The following is a 14,538-nucleotide window of genomic DNA, read 5'->3' as shown; positions in this document are numbered from 1 at the left end:
CTATACACACTTGTTACAATATTATCTTATTGTTTATTTTTGGGGGTATTTTGTCACTTTGTGTCACCTCAAAACAATTCTGTCGACTTTTCTTTTAATTTCATTGCAAACAGTGTAAACATGAATTCAGGGTAACACAAATTTTAACATTAAAAATTAAATAAGTACCAAAAGAACCAAAAGGAAAGATTACATGTGCTGGAGGTGAGATATAAAGTGCACATTTAATGAAACAGCAAGTTTTATATGTTTAAGTTGCATTTCTGTTTGTTTTGGGGAATTTCAGACGTAGACGTTTCCATTTTTAACAATGATAATTAAGGAAATAATGGTTTCTTAATTGTAAATGTAATCTTATGGATGCAAAATTAAACATTTCAAAAATGAGACGATTTAGCACCGATTTTAATAGTACCAACTGACAACTTCTGGGTTTGTGTCATGGAAAATAAGCAATAACTGAGGAAAAACTGTCACAACCATTACATGAATTGAAGACGTTTAGTTCCCTATCAAGGATTTCGGTGGGGGGGGGGGGGGGGGGGGGCATTCCCAAAATCAATGTGTTCCTTTTTTGGTTTGAATCTTGCAAAAAAAAAAAAAAAGTGTTTATATGAGTCATTGAAAATCTTGTCACACAGTCTGTCACAGCTGATGTTTTTTTTTTTAACCCGATTGGCGGCATTAAGAATTGACGGAATATAAAGAAAATACTGTCAAGTATATTAATTTTGCGTCGCAAGTATTTTAAATGTCTCATCGGTTGTGATGTTTCCAGGATGTGTTTCTTCGTGCTTTAAATGACAGGTTGAAACCGCGAAAAGTGACATTATGAGAGAAACTTCCCCAATTACAGCCACGCGTGATCACTTTGACAGAAGGGAGCGTCGCATGCGGACTCATTTTATCCTTCCGCCAGAGGCAAGAAATAACTCCGCTGATGAACTTTTTACGGTTTAAACAAAAACTCTAGTATCTAGCTTATCGTTTATATTTGACAGGGAAAAAAAGAAACGGCATTGCACACCACTGCAATAACTAGCTGTAATCAAACTGCGGAACTATAAAGTGAAGGCGGTGGGATATGTGCTCTAAAATCCCAGCCTGCTCTACCTTCTTTTTTTCCTTCGGTGGAGGCCATGATGGGAGCCTGAGAGTTCAGCTGGAGTGAGAGGAGCGAGAAAAGAAGATGATTCCCCGGGACGGAGCTGTCAAACCTATCTGTGCAGATTCCTGATCTTTGTATAGTTTGTATACATCTAAGGTGGAGCCTGTCACTTTTTTTCAGATGTTTTTTTTGGCAATCAGTCGATGACAATGTTGAATCGTTAGGAGGCTTTTGGATCGAAAGAGGGGGTAGCTATTGTTGCTAGCTAGCAGTGCTAGCTAGCTAGTTAGCTAGCACGCTAGCTACGTCTGAGTGACTGGATACGGGTTTCGGGAACCGGTGAGTTCTCTATCCTCTCACCGTCGAGCCGTCTGCTTGGACCGAATCTGGCATCTAAAGGTTTTTCTGAGGACAACTGCATGTATTTTATTCGGAGGTTTTCGCAAAACGAATTGCATGATTGGGAAAGTCGGGCCTGCACGGAGGAGCAGAGTAAGGCCCGTCTTTATGATCCAGAGGAAGCCTGTCTAATCCTACCGAAAGCCACTGCTAGCTCTGCTGGCTAGCCGTCTCTGAGAGGACCTGCAAAATTCAGAAGGACCGACGGAGCAGACCCGCTGACTGCGACACACACGACCACACGGCCAAGAGTAGAAAAACCTGTTTTCATCATTTACCCCCTATAGACTCCTGTCACCTGCTGCAATGACTGCCATTATAAAAGAAATTGTCAGCCGGAACAAAAGGAGATATCAAGAAGATGGATTCGACCTGGACTTAACATGTATCCTTCTCCGTGTTCTTTATTCCATCTGCACCTGGCTGTAAAGCTCAATAACATATTTGGTAGTTACATTGATAATCTGAACTGGAACCATAAATGTGAGTGGAGTACCGTGAGGGAGCTAACTTCCCTGCTGCTCGGCTAGCTGGCTAGATGTGGAGACGGCGCAGCTTTGCTGTCACCGAGCGTGTTTGAGAGATGGTGGATCTGTCAAAGCAGCGTGCATGAATGTCATAGTCCCATTGCAGCAGGACAATCTCGTCGTGCTGGACATGTATGTGTCTATAACACAACGACAGAGCCTTTTTTTTTGTTGCTCGGGTACCAGTCATCTAGTGGAGATGCATTTAGTTTAATGTACTGTAAGTGGCGTCTAGTCAGCTTTTTTCCCGGTGAGATGTCTGATTCTTATCTTCACGTCTCTTTTAGTGTTCTTATGATTGGGTACTGATTAATGGTATGTTAAGCAGTGTGTAAGCATGTTGCCTCCTGTGTCATGCATGCACCTTGTATTCCTGTGTCCTCACCCTGCAGTGATGAGTGGAAATCCATTAGTGAAGCATCTTATTAACAATTCCTCTGTGTGTGATTTCTAGGGTCATGAACAGCTACCTTAATGGCCCCCCGCTGATATATATATTCTGTTTAATCAGAGGTAATTGTTGACATTGTGTTCCATTACTGAGTTTGAAGTAGTTGGCTGGTGAAGAGATTAACAGCTAGTATGACTGCTGATGGCTAACTAACTGCAAAGTGATATTTCATACAGCCCTGAGAGTGACTGCTGGCTGTATCAATATGTCAAACTGCCTCCAACAGATTACTGACTGAGATATTAAGGATTTAAAGGCAATTCGTGGACAGTCCGTTAACAGAAAGTGACGTGGCAAAAATGCTGAATATTTAGGTCATGTTGTGATAGAAATGTAGAAGTATATGTTTACTGACCTGTCATTGATGGTTAACTGAAAGTGTGGCTCTTGGACTTTGAGGTTGGACTAAACGAGCCATCTGAAGTGTTGGTAGTTATTTATAGATCAAATTATAAACTGACCAATGACAAAAAGAACTTGTAGGTGAATCTATAATGAACATAATCATTGGTTGCTTTCTCATCTGGGTCATTGTAACATGTTGTGTATCAATCAGGCTTGAGGATTTATTTAATTTTTCATTTTAGTTCATATCCGTCTTGCTAGATTCATTTGTGGGGTATTTTCTATTTTTCAGACCTCAGTTCAGACCCTGCACTGTCGCTTGAAATGTATTTGCTCTAAATTCAGGTGTGTGTGTGTGAGTGAGTGAGTGAGAGTGTGACAGTGCGAGCGCGAGAGAGAGAGAGTGCGAGCGAGCGAGGGAGGGAGAGTACACATGCTGGCATGTGCATGGTGGCAAAGTTCAGTCAGATGTCTCACCTGGCTTTTGTTGTGGTTAAGTGCATGTCAGTGAGAAGAGCTCTAAGTGTGCCTCTGAATCTTAGTGGAGGTGTGTGTGTGGGGCGTTCTCAAAAGTGGCATCTGTAAGTTTGAAGGGTTCCTCTTGTCCAGATGTGTGTCCTTTTTGAACGATCGCTCTTATCATTTTGGCATGGTGTCTAAAACAATATGGGCTCTCTACAGTTATGTAATGCAGTATCACAGTTCTGGGAATTGCCCTTAAAATAGCGTTGCCAGTGATCTTGTATCAGCATTGCTGTTTGAGTGCGCTCCCTCTCTCCCACCCTCTCAACCCACCACCTCTCCTTTGCTCTTTTTCTTGACTACTCCCACTCTAATTCTCCCTCCCTCCCCTGCTTGCCCCCTTTCCTCTGCTCTCCTCCTTTCCTGTCCTCCCCACCCCCTCCTCGCGCGGCACTTGCCGGTTCCCACTCCCCCCCCCCCCCCCCCCGTTCTCAGTTGTGGATTTGGCGTACATGCATAGAACCAGCGGAGGAATGGCTTTAAAGAAAAGGCGTTCCTCAATTATTATTTTTTTTAAACAATTTTTTTTGTCTTATTTCCCTCCTACTTGGAGCTTCCGTCGGGGGTCTTGCATGTGCGTTTCCTCCCAGCTGCAGAGACCAAGTCCCTGATGCCCTGGGCTGAAGCTCTCTTGGGAGCTGTGGAGCTTTTTAAAAACACTTAGAATAGTCTGACTGGGATCACTTTGTCAGTAGGTCCAAGGGTTAGATCAGCCTATTAAATAGCATAGAAAACCTGGACTTGGCTCCTAATTAGGTCTTTGAGGTGTAAATGGAACGGATTATGGCTGCGTATATACAGACGGAGCTAGTGGGAAGTAGTTTGACAGTAGTGGAATAACACCATAGATTGCTACTTGGTTGATTAATGTTCACATTTGAGTTGACATGATACCAGCGCCAGGAATTTGGGACATCTACTGTTTTTTTAGTAAATTAAGTTTTTCTTACAACCAAAAAAAACCTCAGAATTTCAGACTTTTTCTTTCTCTATCCCAAAAACAAATTAAATAAACCCATTTATCACCTGTAATGTTATGTGGTGAAGTTGATTCCGTGTCTTAGTCATCTTCGGGATCTTCTTGGTCCATGATGCTGGCTGCCGGCAACATGGCATGCCTGCTGCAGGCGCACCGCTAGCTCTACTTGCTACTGTTACACCAGGAGACGTAGCGTTGAGGCTAGCTTTTTCAACTGTACAACACCTTGCAGTCATTTGGGTTTAAATTGACGTTAAACCAGGTGCCTCTGCAAGTTAATGTATTGTGTATGTGTTCTCCACCCTCTGCAGGACATGACGGAATAAGACCAAACTGACAGAAGCGATTTCCGCACAGATGAGAGATTTCAGTGTCCATCAGCTCACTAAAGTTGTACATTTGCAGATCCTCACCAAATTTAAAAAGTTATTTCAAAAGATTTCAGTCGGTTTGAGTGAACAGTGGTGTGAACATCGTGTCTGTGGCGTGAATAGTCATCCTTGCATGTGCACATAAGGATTGTTTGAAGTCTGCGCAGCAGCATATAAAGTTTCTCATTCAGATCTAGGATGCTTTTTCTGAAGAATAAGTTCAGAAGTGATATGATTCTGGAAGAAGAAGAAAAAAAACCTAACGTCTGCTCAAACCTCAAACAACACATCCAATTAGAAATATTCAGCTTTTCTATTTTTGACACCGTGACACACAAAGGGTAAGAAAAGGTTGCCCTTTAGTCAGTGGTTAAAGTGTGAAATCCCACAGCTTATGGCGACAGGCAGACTTCAGTTACAGGTAGGCGTTGCAGCTGAGCCTTGAATTCATGCGTGCCAACTCAATTATTCTTTTTGCTGCCACATAACACTGATGTGTGCCTTAAGATTTTATGTATGTCACACTAAAATTTGCCATGACATTTTCCATCTCATTTTTTTATTTTTATATTTTTTTTTTTTGGGGGGGGGGGGGGGGGCTGAAATATGGAGACCAGTTCAATGATGTAAAGAGAGTGTAAAAATGGAGGCGAGGCAGTGCAACTGGACGTCAAACTCATAGATTAAACAGGTGTGTGTGAGTGTGAGCACGCGGGTCCCGAACCTTTTGCTTCCAGTGTTTTTTTTTTAAAGAAATGGTTACTACCTGCTGCCGTACGACAACAACACAAACTCAATGGATTTTCCGCTCTGTTGTCATGTTGCCTGCTGTATTGATAAATATTCAAATGTGAACTCAAATGAGAGATAAGCTGAACATTTGCGATCATCCCAATATAACTTTGGGCTCTAAAAATACATGCAGGTCAGGGAGCGGAGAGACGCTCCTCATGCACCCACATGTGGGCCTGGCTCGAGCAGGAGCGCTGTTACTCCCGTCCTTTCTTCTCACTGTCAAGGCCATCTGTCACAACACGCGGGCACACACACACACACACACACACCGTGGCGCACACCGATCAGCTCCCCCTCCGTGTTCTCATCTATCTAACCACTACAATGACACCCTCATTGACATTGGCTGAAGCTTTTTCAACGGGCGGCTGCTCATCCCTGCATCCATGTGCTTGTGCTCTCATTCTTATCAGTAGTGTCACTTTTTCGGGAGTAAAAACTTCAGTGAAGTCTTCTGGTAAAGCTATCGAGAGCTGACCTCCTCTGTAACTGTGCTGTCATGCCTTCTGCTCTGAAAGTTTTCGCTATCCACAGACATGTACAGTCCCTTAACCTCCCCCTGCCTGATCAGATATCTACCCAAACATCATTGCTATGGGCTTTCCAGCAGAGCGACTCGAAGGCGTGTACAGAAACAATATAGACGATGTAGTTCGGTGAGTTTTTCCCCGCCTCTTCGTAGAACTGTTACAATGTTTATTCGTTTTACTGTGATGTCACATATGGCTTTCTATTCATTCTTCCCTTCAAACAGGTTTTTGGATTCAAAACATAAAAACCATTATAAAATCTACAACCTGTAAGTGTTTCATACATGTTCCCCACCTCTGTTTACTCACCAACTTCCTGTGTGTCATCTCGGACTGAATTTCGCTCTTCCCTTTTCAGCTGCGCAGAAAGACACTACGATGCTGCCAAATTTAACTGCAGAGGTATGCCAACTTGCACGTTCACTAGAGCCCCCTTCCCCTTTAACCAAAAAAAAAAAAGAACAGTTACACATTGTGCCTGATGACTCATAAGGTCGTTAAATCTCACCAAATATCCACTGTCTGTCTCCTCTGACTTGTCCCCTTTTTATTTATTTATTTTTCTTTTCGCCTTTTCATCTCATTACAACTTTGCTTGGGTCTGCATCACCGTCACGCATCAGTTGCACAGTACCCCTTCGAAGACCACAACCCTCCTCAGCTGGAGCTAATTAAGCCGTTCTGTGAAGACCTGGACCAGTGGCTCAGCGAGGATGACAATCACGTGGCGGCCATCCACTGTAAGGCCGGGAAGGGCCGCACCGGAGTCATGATCTGCGCCTATCTCCTTCATCGCGGCAAATTCCTGGAGGCCCAAGAAGCGCTGGACTTCTACGGCGAAGTCAGGACAAGGGACAAGAAGGTGAGAGACTGTCTCAACTTAGTATAGCCGCTATTGTCATGTCAATGAGCCTGCCAGTTATTTTATCGATCTGTTGAATGTCATACACATTGGGTCCAAAATCATTACTTTAAATGGAATGAAAATGGTCGCGGATTTATTCAGGGTGATGTACTGAACAATTAATTGATTAATCCAGGAATGTCGACCTTTTCGCCCTTGCTATGCATGTTGGTCCAGAGGTTAAATTGTATATACATTTATACTCTAAAAGCTTTGCTAGCTTGCTGCTTTGGCTTAAAGGTAAAACAAAACAAAAAAACATGAACGGGCTAAATGAAGCTCGCTGTTAGTGATGCATGATCAGCTCAGCTTTGCTGGTCTCCTTCTTTGCTCATCAATAACGAGGAATCAACAATAAATATGATTAATCGGCTTTTCCAAATGTTTTGGAAATAAAAAACAAAAACAAAACTTAAAACAGTTGTTTTCCAGGATGAGCAAAGTGTTTATATCATATAAACTTGTTTTTTGCACCGATAAAATGACAACAGTGAAGTAAATATCAGCCAAAATCTGTTGTAAAATATCAGCATATCTGAGATCAGCCCCCCCCCCCCCCCCCCCCCCCAAAAAAAAAGAAATGTTGTTCGTCCCTACTCAGCACTTTGCTGTATCACACCAAGGAAAAGCACCTGGCAGCATATATGGACGGCTTGCAGCCAGAGATTACATGGCTGCTGGATCACAGATATGCTTCTGGTGTTTCTAGGAGCTTGTTTGGTACCGGGAGCCTGAGTAGGCTGTCCTGTTGTGAGCAACTGTGTAAAACGCCACCAGGAGAAGAAGAATAAGTCAAGTTAGCAAGGGAGACGAGCTTGCTGTGACCTCTGACTGCTGGACAGCTCTTATAAACACAAGCTACATTGCAGAAGGACAAAGCACAAGCTCGCCAACACGCTGCTGCAGGGGAGGCATGAGACCACGTCCCTATTGTGCCCTCTAGAGCTGCAACAATCAATCAATTAGTCGATGGAAAAATGGACTGGAAAAAATCAATTTAATCGTTACAGCATTTTGTCAAGCACCAATGACAAACCTTGACTGGTTCCAGATATTTAAATATCGGAATTTGCTGCTTTTTTTTTTTCTTATGTCATGAAGAGTGTGCGTGTTTGATTAAAGAGGCAATTTTTATAATAACTTTGGACTCTGGAAATGACATTGAGCTGTGTTTTTTTTTTTCCTTGAATTTCCTATCATTTTCTAGACTAAATGGTTCATTGATTGATCGTGAAAAAAAAATCTGCAGATAAATCGATAAAGAATCTAAAGGATAGTTGCAGCGCTGTTGTCCTCAGTAACACTGAAAACATTGTAGCCTCTCCCACTCCAGTGTGAGTCCCCTGGGTCGTGTTCCAAACCAAAAAGGAAGGTGACTCTACACTCCCTGTGAATGTTGTTTGTGTCGTTGCAGGGAGTAACGATCCCGAGCCAGCGCCGCTACGTCTACTACTACAGCTACCTACTGAAGAACCAGCTAGAGTACAAGCCGGTGGCGCTCCTCTTCCACAAAATGGTGTTTGAGACTCTCCCCATGTTCAGCGGGGGCACCTGCAGTGAGTCACACTCCTGTTCAACTTTACCTCTAAACTAGGGCGTAGGCATGCATACCGCTGTTCAAACGGAACAAGAGCCCTGGATGGTGTTGTGCAGTGAAGGGCTCACCCACGCTGCAGCTCGGCACCGTAGAACAGAGCAGGTACTCTGTGATGGAGCTGAGTCGTAACGGAAAAGCGAAACGGCGGAATTAGCTGCTGTATTTTTGGACCTTTTTGAACCAACAAGGCCAAAGTCTTATTCATCATGGCCTCTCTTTTTTTGTGTGTGTGTGTGTGTGTGCTTCCGTTTACCAGCTTTTTATTTTGGCCCTTTTTAATGAATTGTTAATTTAAATCCATGCTGTTGGAGCCTTGCGGAATTTTCAAATATTATTAGGATCATAGGATGGCTTTTCTTTGGCATGTCTCAGTTAAGGAAAAACGCACATCAACAGATATTGGTTGCCTATTTAAGAGTTTTTATAAGCTCAGGAGGCTGCAAAGTCGATAAAGGAGGTTATTAGAGCAATATTTTTTTAAATTTTTATTAGCTTCCTCGGGAGTGCTTTTGAAAGGAGCGGCCTGTGAAATGTTTAATGCTTTTCTTTGTTTCAAAATGCGCTGTTAGGACAGTAGAGCACGATGAAACCTGCATGAGGGAAGTAAACTCACTCACCGCACAGTCAGGAAGCAGCCTCTAGTGTCATGTGCTTTACTTTCATATAACTAGGAAATTAACGGACATATGATTGCTCATTTTTTTTCTGGGTTGACTCATTAAGCAGATAATGAGGATTTGTTAGCTTTCCAAATAGACGTATATCTGTGTGTGTGTGTGTGTGTGTGTATATATAATATATATGTGTGTGTGTGTGTGTGTGTGACCATCCTTCAGTGTAGAGCACCATTCATGGGCTCAGAAAATGAAATTTTTTTTTTTTTTTTTTTTTACAGTCCTGAGTCACACGATGTTGTGCTTTTATTGTGTCTGTTATTCAGATAAACAGCGCTGCCTCTTCCCTTTTTCATATATATTTTAAATAAATAAATACATTTCTGTGGCTTTTCCCCTCTAACACCTTAACCATGCTGAATGGCCTTGACCTTATCGACTCTTGTCTTTTCTGCTAACTCTTCCCTTTTTTCCGAAATAAAAAGGCCCTATTCTGAGTTTGACGCTCAAGTATACACACACATAGACACACACCAGTTTTTTTTACCCTCAGGTTGTAACTGACAGCGGAAATAAAATCCCACATTTTCAATTCAATTCAATTCACCAGAGAAAATCGTTTGCCGATCTTTTTTTTTTCCCCCAGTCCACTCCGTGCATCTCAACATACCATGTCAGTGTTCCAGATTTAAAGCCACACATGTTTTTTGGTTTTGTTTTTCTAAACTATGGTAGATGTAAATATTTGTGTAGCGCTCTTGTGTTTGTGCCTGCTGTGCTGTCCAGCCCCACCTTGACAGGCCGGCCGGGGCCCTGTTTGTGATGATCTCCTTCTCTCTCTCTAAGGGGACAGTACGGTTAAAAACAGGAGCGAGCCGACCCCTCAGGGCTTCAAGAAAGGGAATTGGCATTGGGGTAAATGAGCCTTTCATCCATTATTATTTCACTCATTTTCTTTTTATATGGCCCCAGAGATCCACCAAGCAGAGCGCAGACAATGTTGCCTTACAGGATAGAACTAGCTAGCCCCGCCCTCCCAGCACCATTACCCCCCCCCCCCAAACCCCTTACAGGAAGAAGAAAATGTTTTAGATGCAATGACCAAATAGTGATGGTCTATCAGAATAGGGTCCAATCTCTCTGGTTCTGGGTCTCTTTGGGAGTTACATTTTATGGTGTGCTACTTTCCCTTCCTCTGCCTAATTTTAATATTTTGTCCTTTTTTGGTATTATTCCTGTTTTTGTTTGTTTGTTTGTTTGTTTTGTCCAACTCATGTAATAACACTGGTATTCTGTCTTCCTCTCTTGATTCACTCCCTGCCTGTCTGTCACTCAATTATCTGTCCAACCCCCACACCATACATTTTCTGACAATCATGCCCGCCCCCTTTTTTTGTGGCACTTTTATTTATTTTTTTTAATTTTTTTTTTTTATTTTCTAGATCCACAGTTTGTTGTTTACCAACTGAAAGTGAAGATTCACACGTCAAGCCCGTCTCACACCCGGCGCGAGGACAAGCACATGTTTTTCGAATTCCCCCAGCCGCTGCCGGTCTGTGGCGACATCAAAGTGGAGTTCTTCCATAAACAGAATAAGATGATGAAGAAGGTCGGTGCTGTTTTGTTTGCTCATTTTTGAGTGTTGTTTGCTTGTTTCTGAACAATTAAGTTTTATTTCAGCGTTTGATTGACACAATCTCCTGCCGGTTCAGTTTCCGCAATGATATTTTCAATCATTGCGTCTCGAAACAATTTTGCTTTTAGAAGAAGTCTGCGAATATCACTTAGTAAATGTCGTATTTTGCATTTCCTGTTTAGCTACAGCAGTTTCTAGACCTCAGCTGTTTGAAACATTTTCAACACTGAATCAGAACTAATTAAACAACACAGTTTACTGCACAATAGTCGCTAACGTACACTGTTTACCTCTGCTTGAGTAAAGCGTTGAACTGCATTGCCCAGATGTAGGGAAGCTGTTAAGTTTTTGAAATGTTCATGTGAATCTCTGGCCTGGTTTGAACGGTTTTGACCCAAAGTAAAGCCTTTTATACTTTCTGCATCAGTGAGCATGCAAGGGTGTGCAAAGTAACTAGTTTAAACTTGAGGTGTGGGGCCTCTTGAAGACGGCTGTGGGCCAAGTTGTAACCGAAGGTCGTGACAAGATTCGTGTGCGAGTCAATGCTAAAATAACGGCAATCCCGCATCAGAAATTTTTTTCTTACATTACTGTCGCTATTATCATTTGGTTTCTTGTGCGCATCTGCAGCTTACGTGTCCCTGTAGAAATCAGGTTTTAGTTTTGTAGGTGTAGTTTTAGCACGTCCACCCAGCAAACATGAGAAAGTAGTACAATTTGAAACACTCTGGAGCTATAGTGGGCGCAGCGGTAAATGTGCGCAGCGGTTGAGAAGTTTAACATAAAGTGGATTCATGTTTTGGTTTGGTCTTGTCCTCGAGGGATTGAAAACTTGGGATATTGCTAGCTAACGTGCCTGATACCATGAACATGAAATCGTGGGTCTCCAGCTCATGCAACTTCCTTACCAATAAGAGGGGGCCACTGGTTTTGGTTCCCTGTGTTACCGCCAGCTTTGTTGGGCGTCTGTAGTGACACGATTGCGTCTGCAGGTGGAAAGCTTGATGTGCGTATTGGTAGTGCTCCTCCCACACGCCACATCCTCCAAGTGAAAGGAGGAAAATCTCATCAGAATCATGTGTTTCAAGAATATGATTAAAAAATACATCTATATTCTCTAGGGGCGGCATGGCTCAGAGGTAGAGTGGCCGTCTAGCAACCGAAGGGTCGCTGGTCTGATCCTCACTTCCCCCGGTGACCATGTTGAAGTATCCTTGAGCAAGATACTGAACCCCTAATTGCTCCTCATGGCTCTGCGACAGACTGGTGACCCATTCAGTGTGTACCCCGCCTCTCGCCCAATGTCAGCTGGGATAGGCTCCAGCCCCCCCACGACCCTTAAAGGATAAGCGGTATAGAAAATGGATGGATGTATATGTATTCTCTCCTGCCCGCCACTTCATTCCACTCTCATCACCCTACAGGACAAAATGTTCCACTTCTGGGTGAACACCTTCTTCATCCCCGGACCAGAGGAGAGTGGGGACAAGATGGAGAACGGGGCGGTGAACAATGTGGAGAGCCAGCAAGGGGGACCGGCTCAGGGCCAGCCGCCGAGTGCTGAGTGCAGGGACAGCGGCAGGGAAAGCGACAGGGACTACCTCATCCTGACGCTCACCAAGAACGACTTGGACAAGGCCAACAAGGATAAGGCGAACCGCTACTTCTCGCCAAACTTCAAGGTGAGCAGGTGAGCTGTAACTCAAACCAGACTAGGGTTTTAATTTGATCTGCCAGACTTGCTTCACAACTCTTTGCTTTTTCAGAAACTGAAGTTGGTTGTCTCAAATTTCAATTTCAGGTGAAGTTGTATTTCACGAAAACAGTGGAGGAGCCTTCAAATTCTGAGGCAAGCACCTCAACATCCGTCACGCCGGACGTTAGCGACAATGAGCCAGACCATTATCGATACTCTGACACCACTGACTCTGATCCGGAAAATGAACCTTTTGATGAAGAGCAGCACACACAAATCACAAAAGTGTGAACTCTTTTTAAACAGGAAAAGAAGAAATTATACACCAGAAAAAAAGGAGAAAACTTGAATATAAACTCAAAAGAAGAACCTTTGTCCCTTCCCTCCCCCAGACGGCAATAGAAATATCATCATGTCAAATGCCAATTTTAGGGAAAAAAAGATAAATATCCTGACCAATATATTGTTTTTTTTCTTTTGTTTATTTTTCTTTTTTTCTTTGGCACGGCCATCTACCATGTGCGAGGTATTGACACTGTTGCCCCATGGGAAAAGGTGCTGTAGCTATAAAAATGTGTTGATATATATACATACGTATATGTATATACATATATACATGCATATATAAACAACTTCTTTTGTGTCAAAGACAATGGAAAGAGTACCACAATCAGGAGACGGGAGTTGAAGTGGGAGAAGTTAGAATGATGTACCAGGACTATGCTGCTCCTTCTCCTGTCTAAACCAAGGCCAGTGCTGCTGTCACTTTGTTTCACTCCCTCTCTCCTCCTCCCTCCTCCCTCCTCTTCCTCTCATCTTTTACTCTCCCCTCCCCTCTCGCCTATCCTCCTTTACTGTGAATGCTTCTTGTGCTCTTTGCAGGCTGTCTCACATGACTTTTTTGGCCTTTTGTGCAGTGCAAACTGCATGCGGGCCGTGGGTTGGGGGTGGGCGGGGTTACGAAGAGGCTGTGATGACGTCTAAAGCATTGCCATTCCTGTTCCCACTGTGTATACGTTAAATTATGCAGAACAAGGCATCCCATGTAATTGTTAATGTTTTTTTTATCCTAAGATAATAAAAATATAATACACAAAACAGCAGGGAGACAAGTGTTTGCAATAATGTCGACACTACATTTAAAGGACAATGGTGACTTGCATGTATTGGATTTGGCGTCCATCCCTAATAAATGTATGCAATGTTGTCTTTTCTTAAAGAAATCAGCTCTGAGATGTGTCTTCTGCGTGGGGTTCCCCAGTGCTTTGAGTCATGCTCAGAAAATTACATCACAGGGTTATGTAATAGACTCCGTTTGCACTTAATGAAAATGATTTTTTTTTTTTCCTCTCCCTGAAACGGCGAGTTCATGGCTGACAACCCAGACTCCCGTTATCTGGGTTTTTGAAAGAGGGGCTCCGTGTTGGCGACTCAGCTGGAGGAGAAAAATGTTGCAAAGCAGGTTGTCGTTGCAGCTGCCGGGGCTGTGTTAACAGTAACTTCCTGCTTTAAAGGTCAGCACTGCAAATAGCAGGTGGGACCTGAGGTAGGGAAATGGAAGGATTATTATTAAAAGTTCAACTGAGGGCGTAGAGCTAACTTTCAAACAAATAACTGAAACTGAACTTAAACTGCAAATCTGTTGATCATCACAAACAACTGAAGCATTTAATGGTGTGGTGGTGGTGTTTTGTTTTGTTTTGTTTTTCTGTGTTTCCACTTTGTAACTGTTCATGTCCAGTGTGATTTTGGAGCAAAGAGAATTGAAACCTGATAAAAAATGATTAGCGAGCCTGACCTCATCCCAAACCATCAGTGCTGCATGCCTAGCTGCTGCTGCTGCTGCTGCTGCTGGCTAATCAAGGCGTCCTCCAGATGAAACGAGCAGAGGAAGGAAAGGCTAGCAGCCCGGGAGGGAGGAGCAGGAGGCCTCGCGGAGACGAGCCTGCTCTACTTGCAGGCTCTGGCGCCCCCCCCCCCCCCCCCCCCCAAATGAAAGAGTAACAGGATTAACGACCATGTCACTGTGATAGGAGAGCAGAGAGTGGCAAGACCCTGACTAAA

At 43.3% G+C, this 14,538-nt stretch overlaps 1 protein-coding gene across 2 annotated transcripts; it reads left to right on the top strand.

Moving 5' to 3' along the window:
* The first annotated feature begins 1,109 nt into the window (after positions 1-1,109).
* LOC147247421 (phosphatidylinositol 3,4,5-trisphosphate 3-phosphatase and dual-specificity protein phosphatase PTEN) lies at positions 1,110-13,681 on the top strand. Of its 2 annotated transcripts, XM_086180252.1 has the most exons (10): positions 1,111-1,892; positions 6,069-6,153; positions 6,252-6,296; positions 6,386-6,429; positions 6,651-6,889; positions 8,346-8,487; positions 9,989-10,057; positions 10,585-10,751; positions 12,203-12,460; positions 12,580-13,681. In XM_086180252.1, the coding sequence occupies exons 1-10, from the start codon at positions 1,814-1,816 to the stop codon at positions 12,763-12,765; spliced, it is 1,314 nt and encodes a 437-aa protein (XP_086036378.1). In that variant the 5' UTR covers positions 1,111-1,813; the 3' UTR covers positions 12,766-13,681. The 2 variants fall into 2 exon arrangements, with proteins under 2 accessions (XP_086036379.1, XP_086036378.1); XM_086180253.1 differs by lacking the exon at positions 9,989-10,057 and having other exon boundaries at positions 1,110-1,892.
* The last annotated feature ends 857 nt before the right edge of the window (positions 13,682-14,538 follow it).

This window comes from Aulostomus chinensis, chromosome 16 (genome assembly GCF_037954235.1).
Source record: "Aulostomus chinensis isolate RoL2024-O1b breed Wild chromosome 16, RoL_Achi_v1.0, whole genome shotgun sequence".
NCBI classification, from domain to species: domain Eukaryota; kingdom Metazoa; phylum Chordata; class Actinopteri; order Syngnathiformes; family Aulostomidae; genus Aulostomus; species Aulostomus chinensis.
This window is presented reverse-complemented; position numbering and strand designations above follow the sequence as displayed.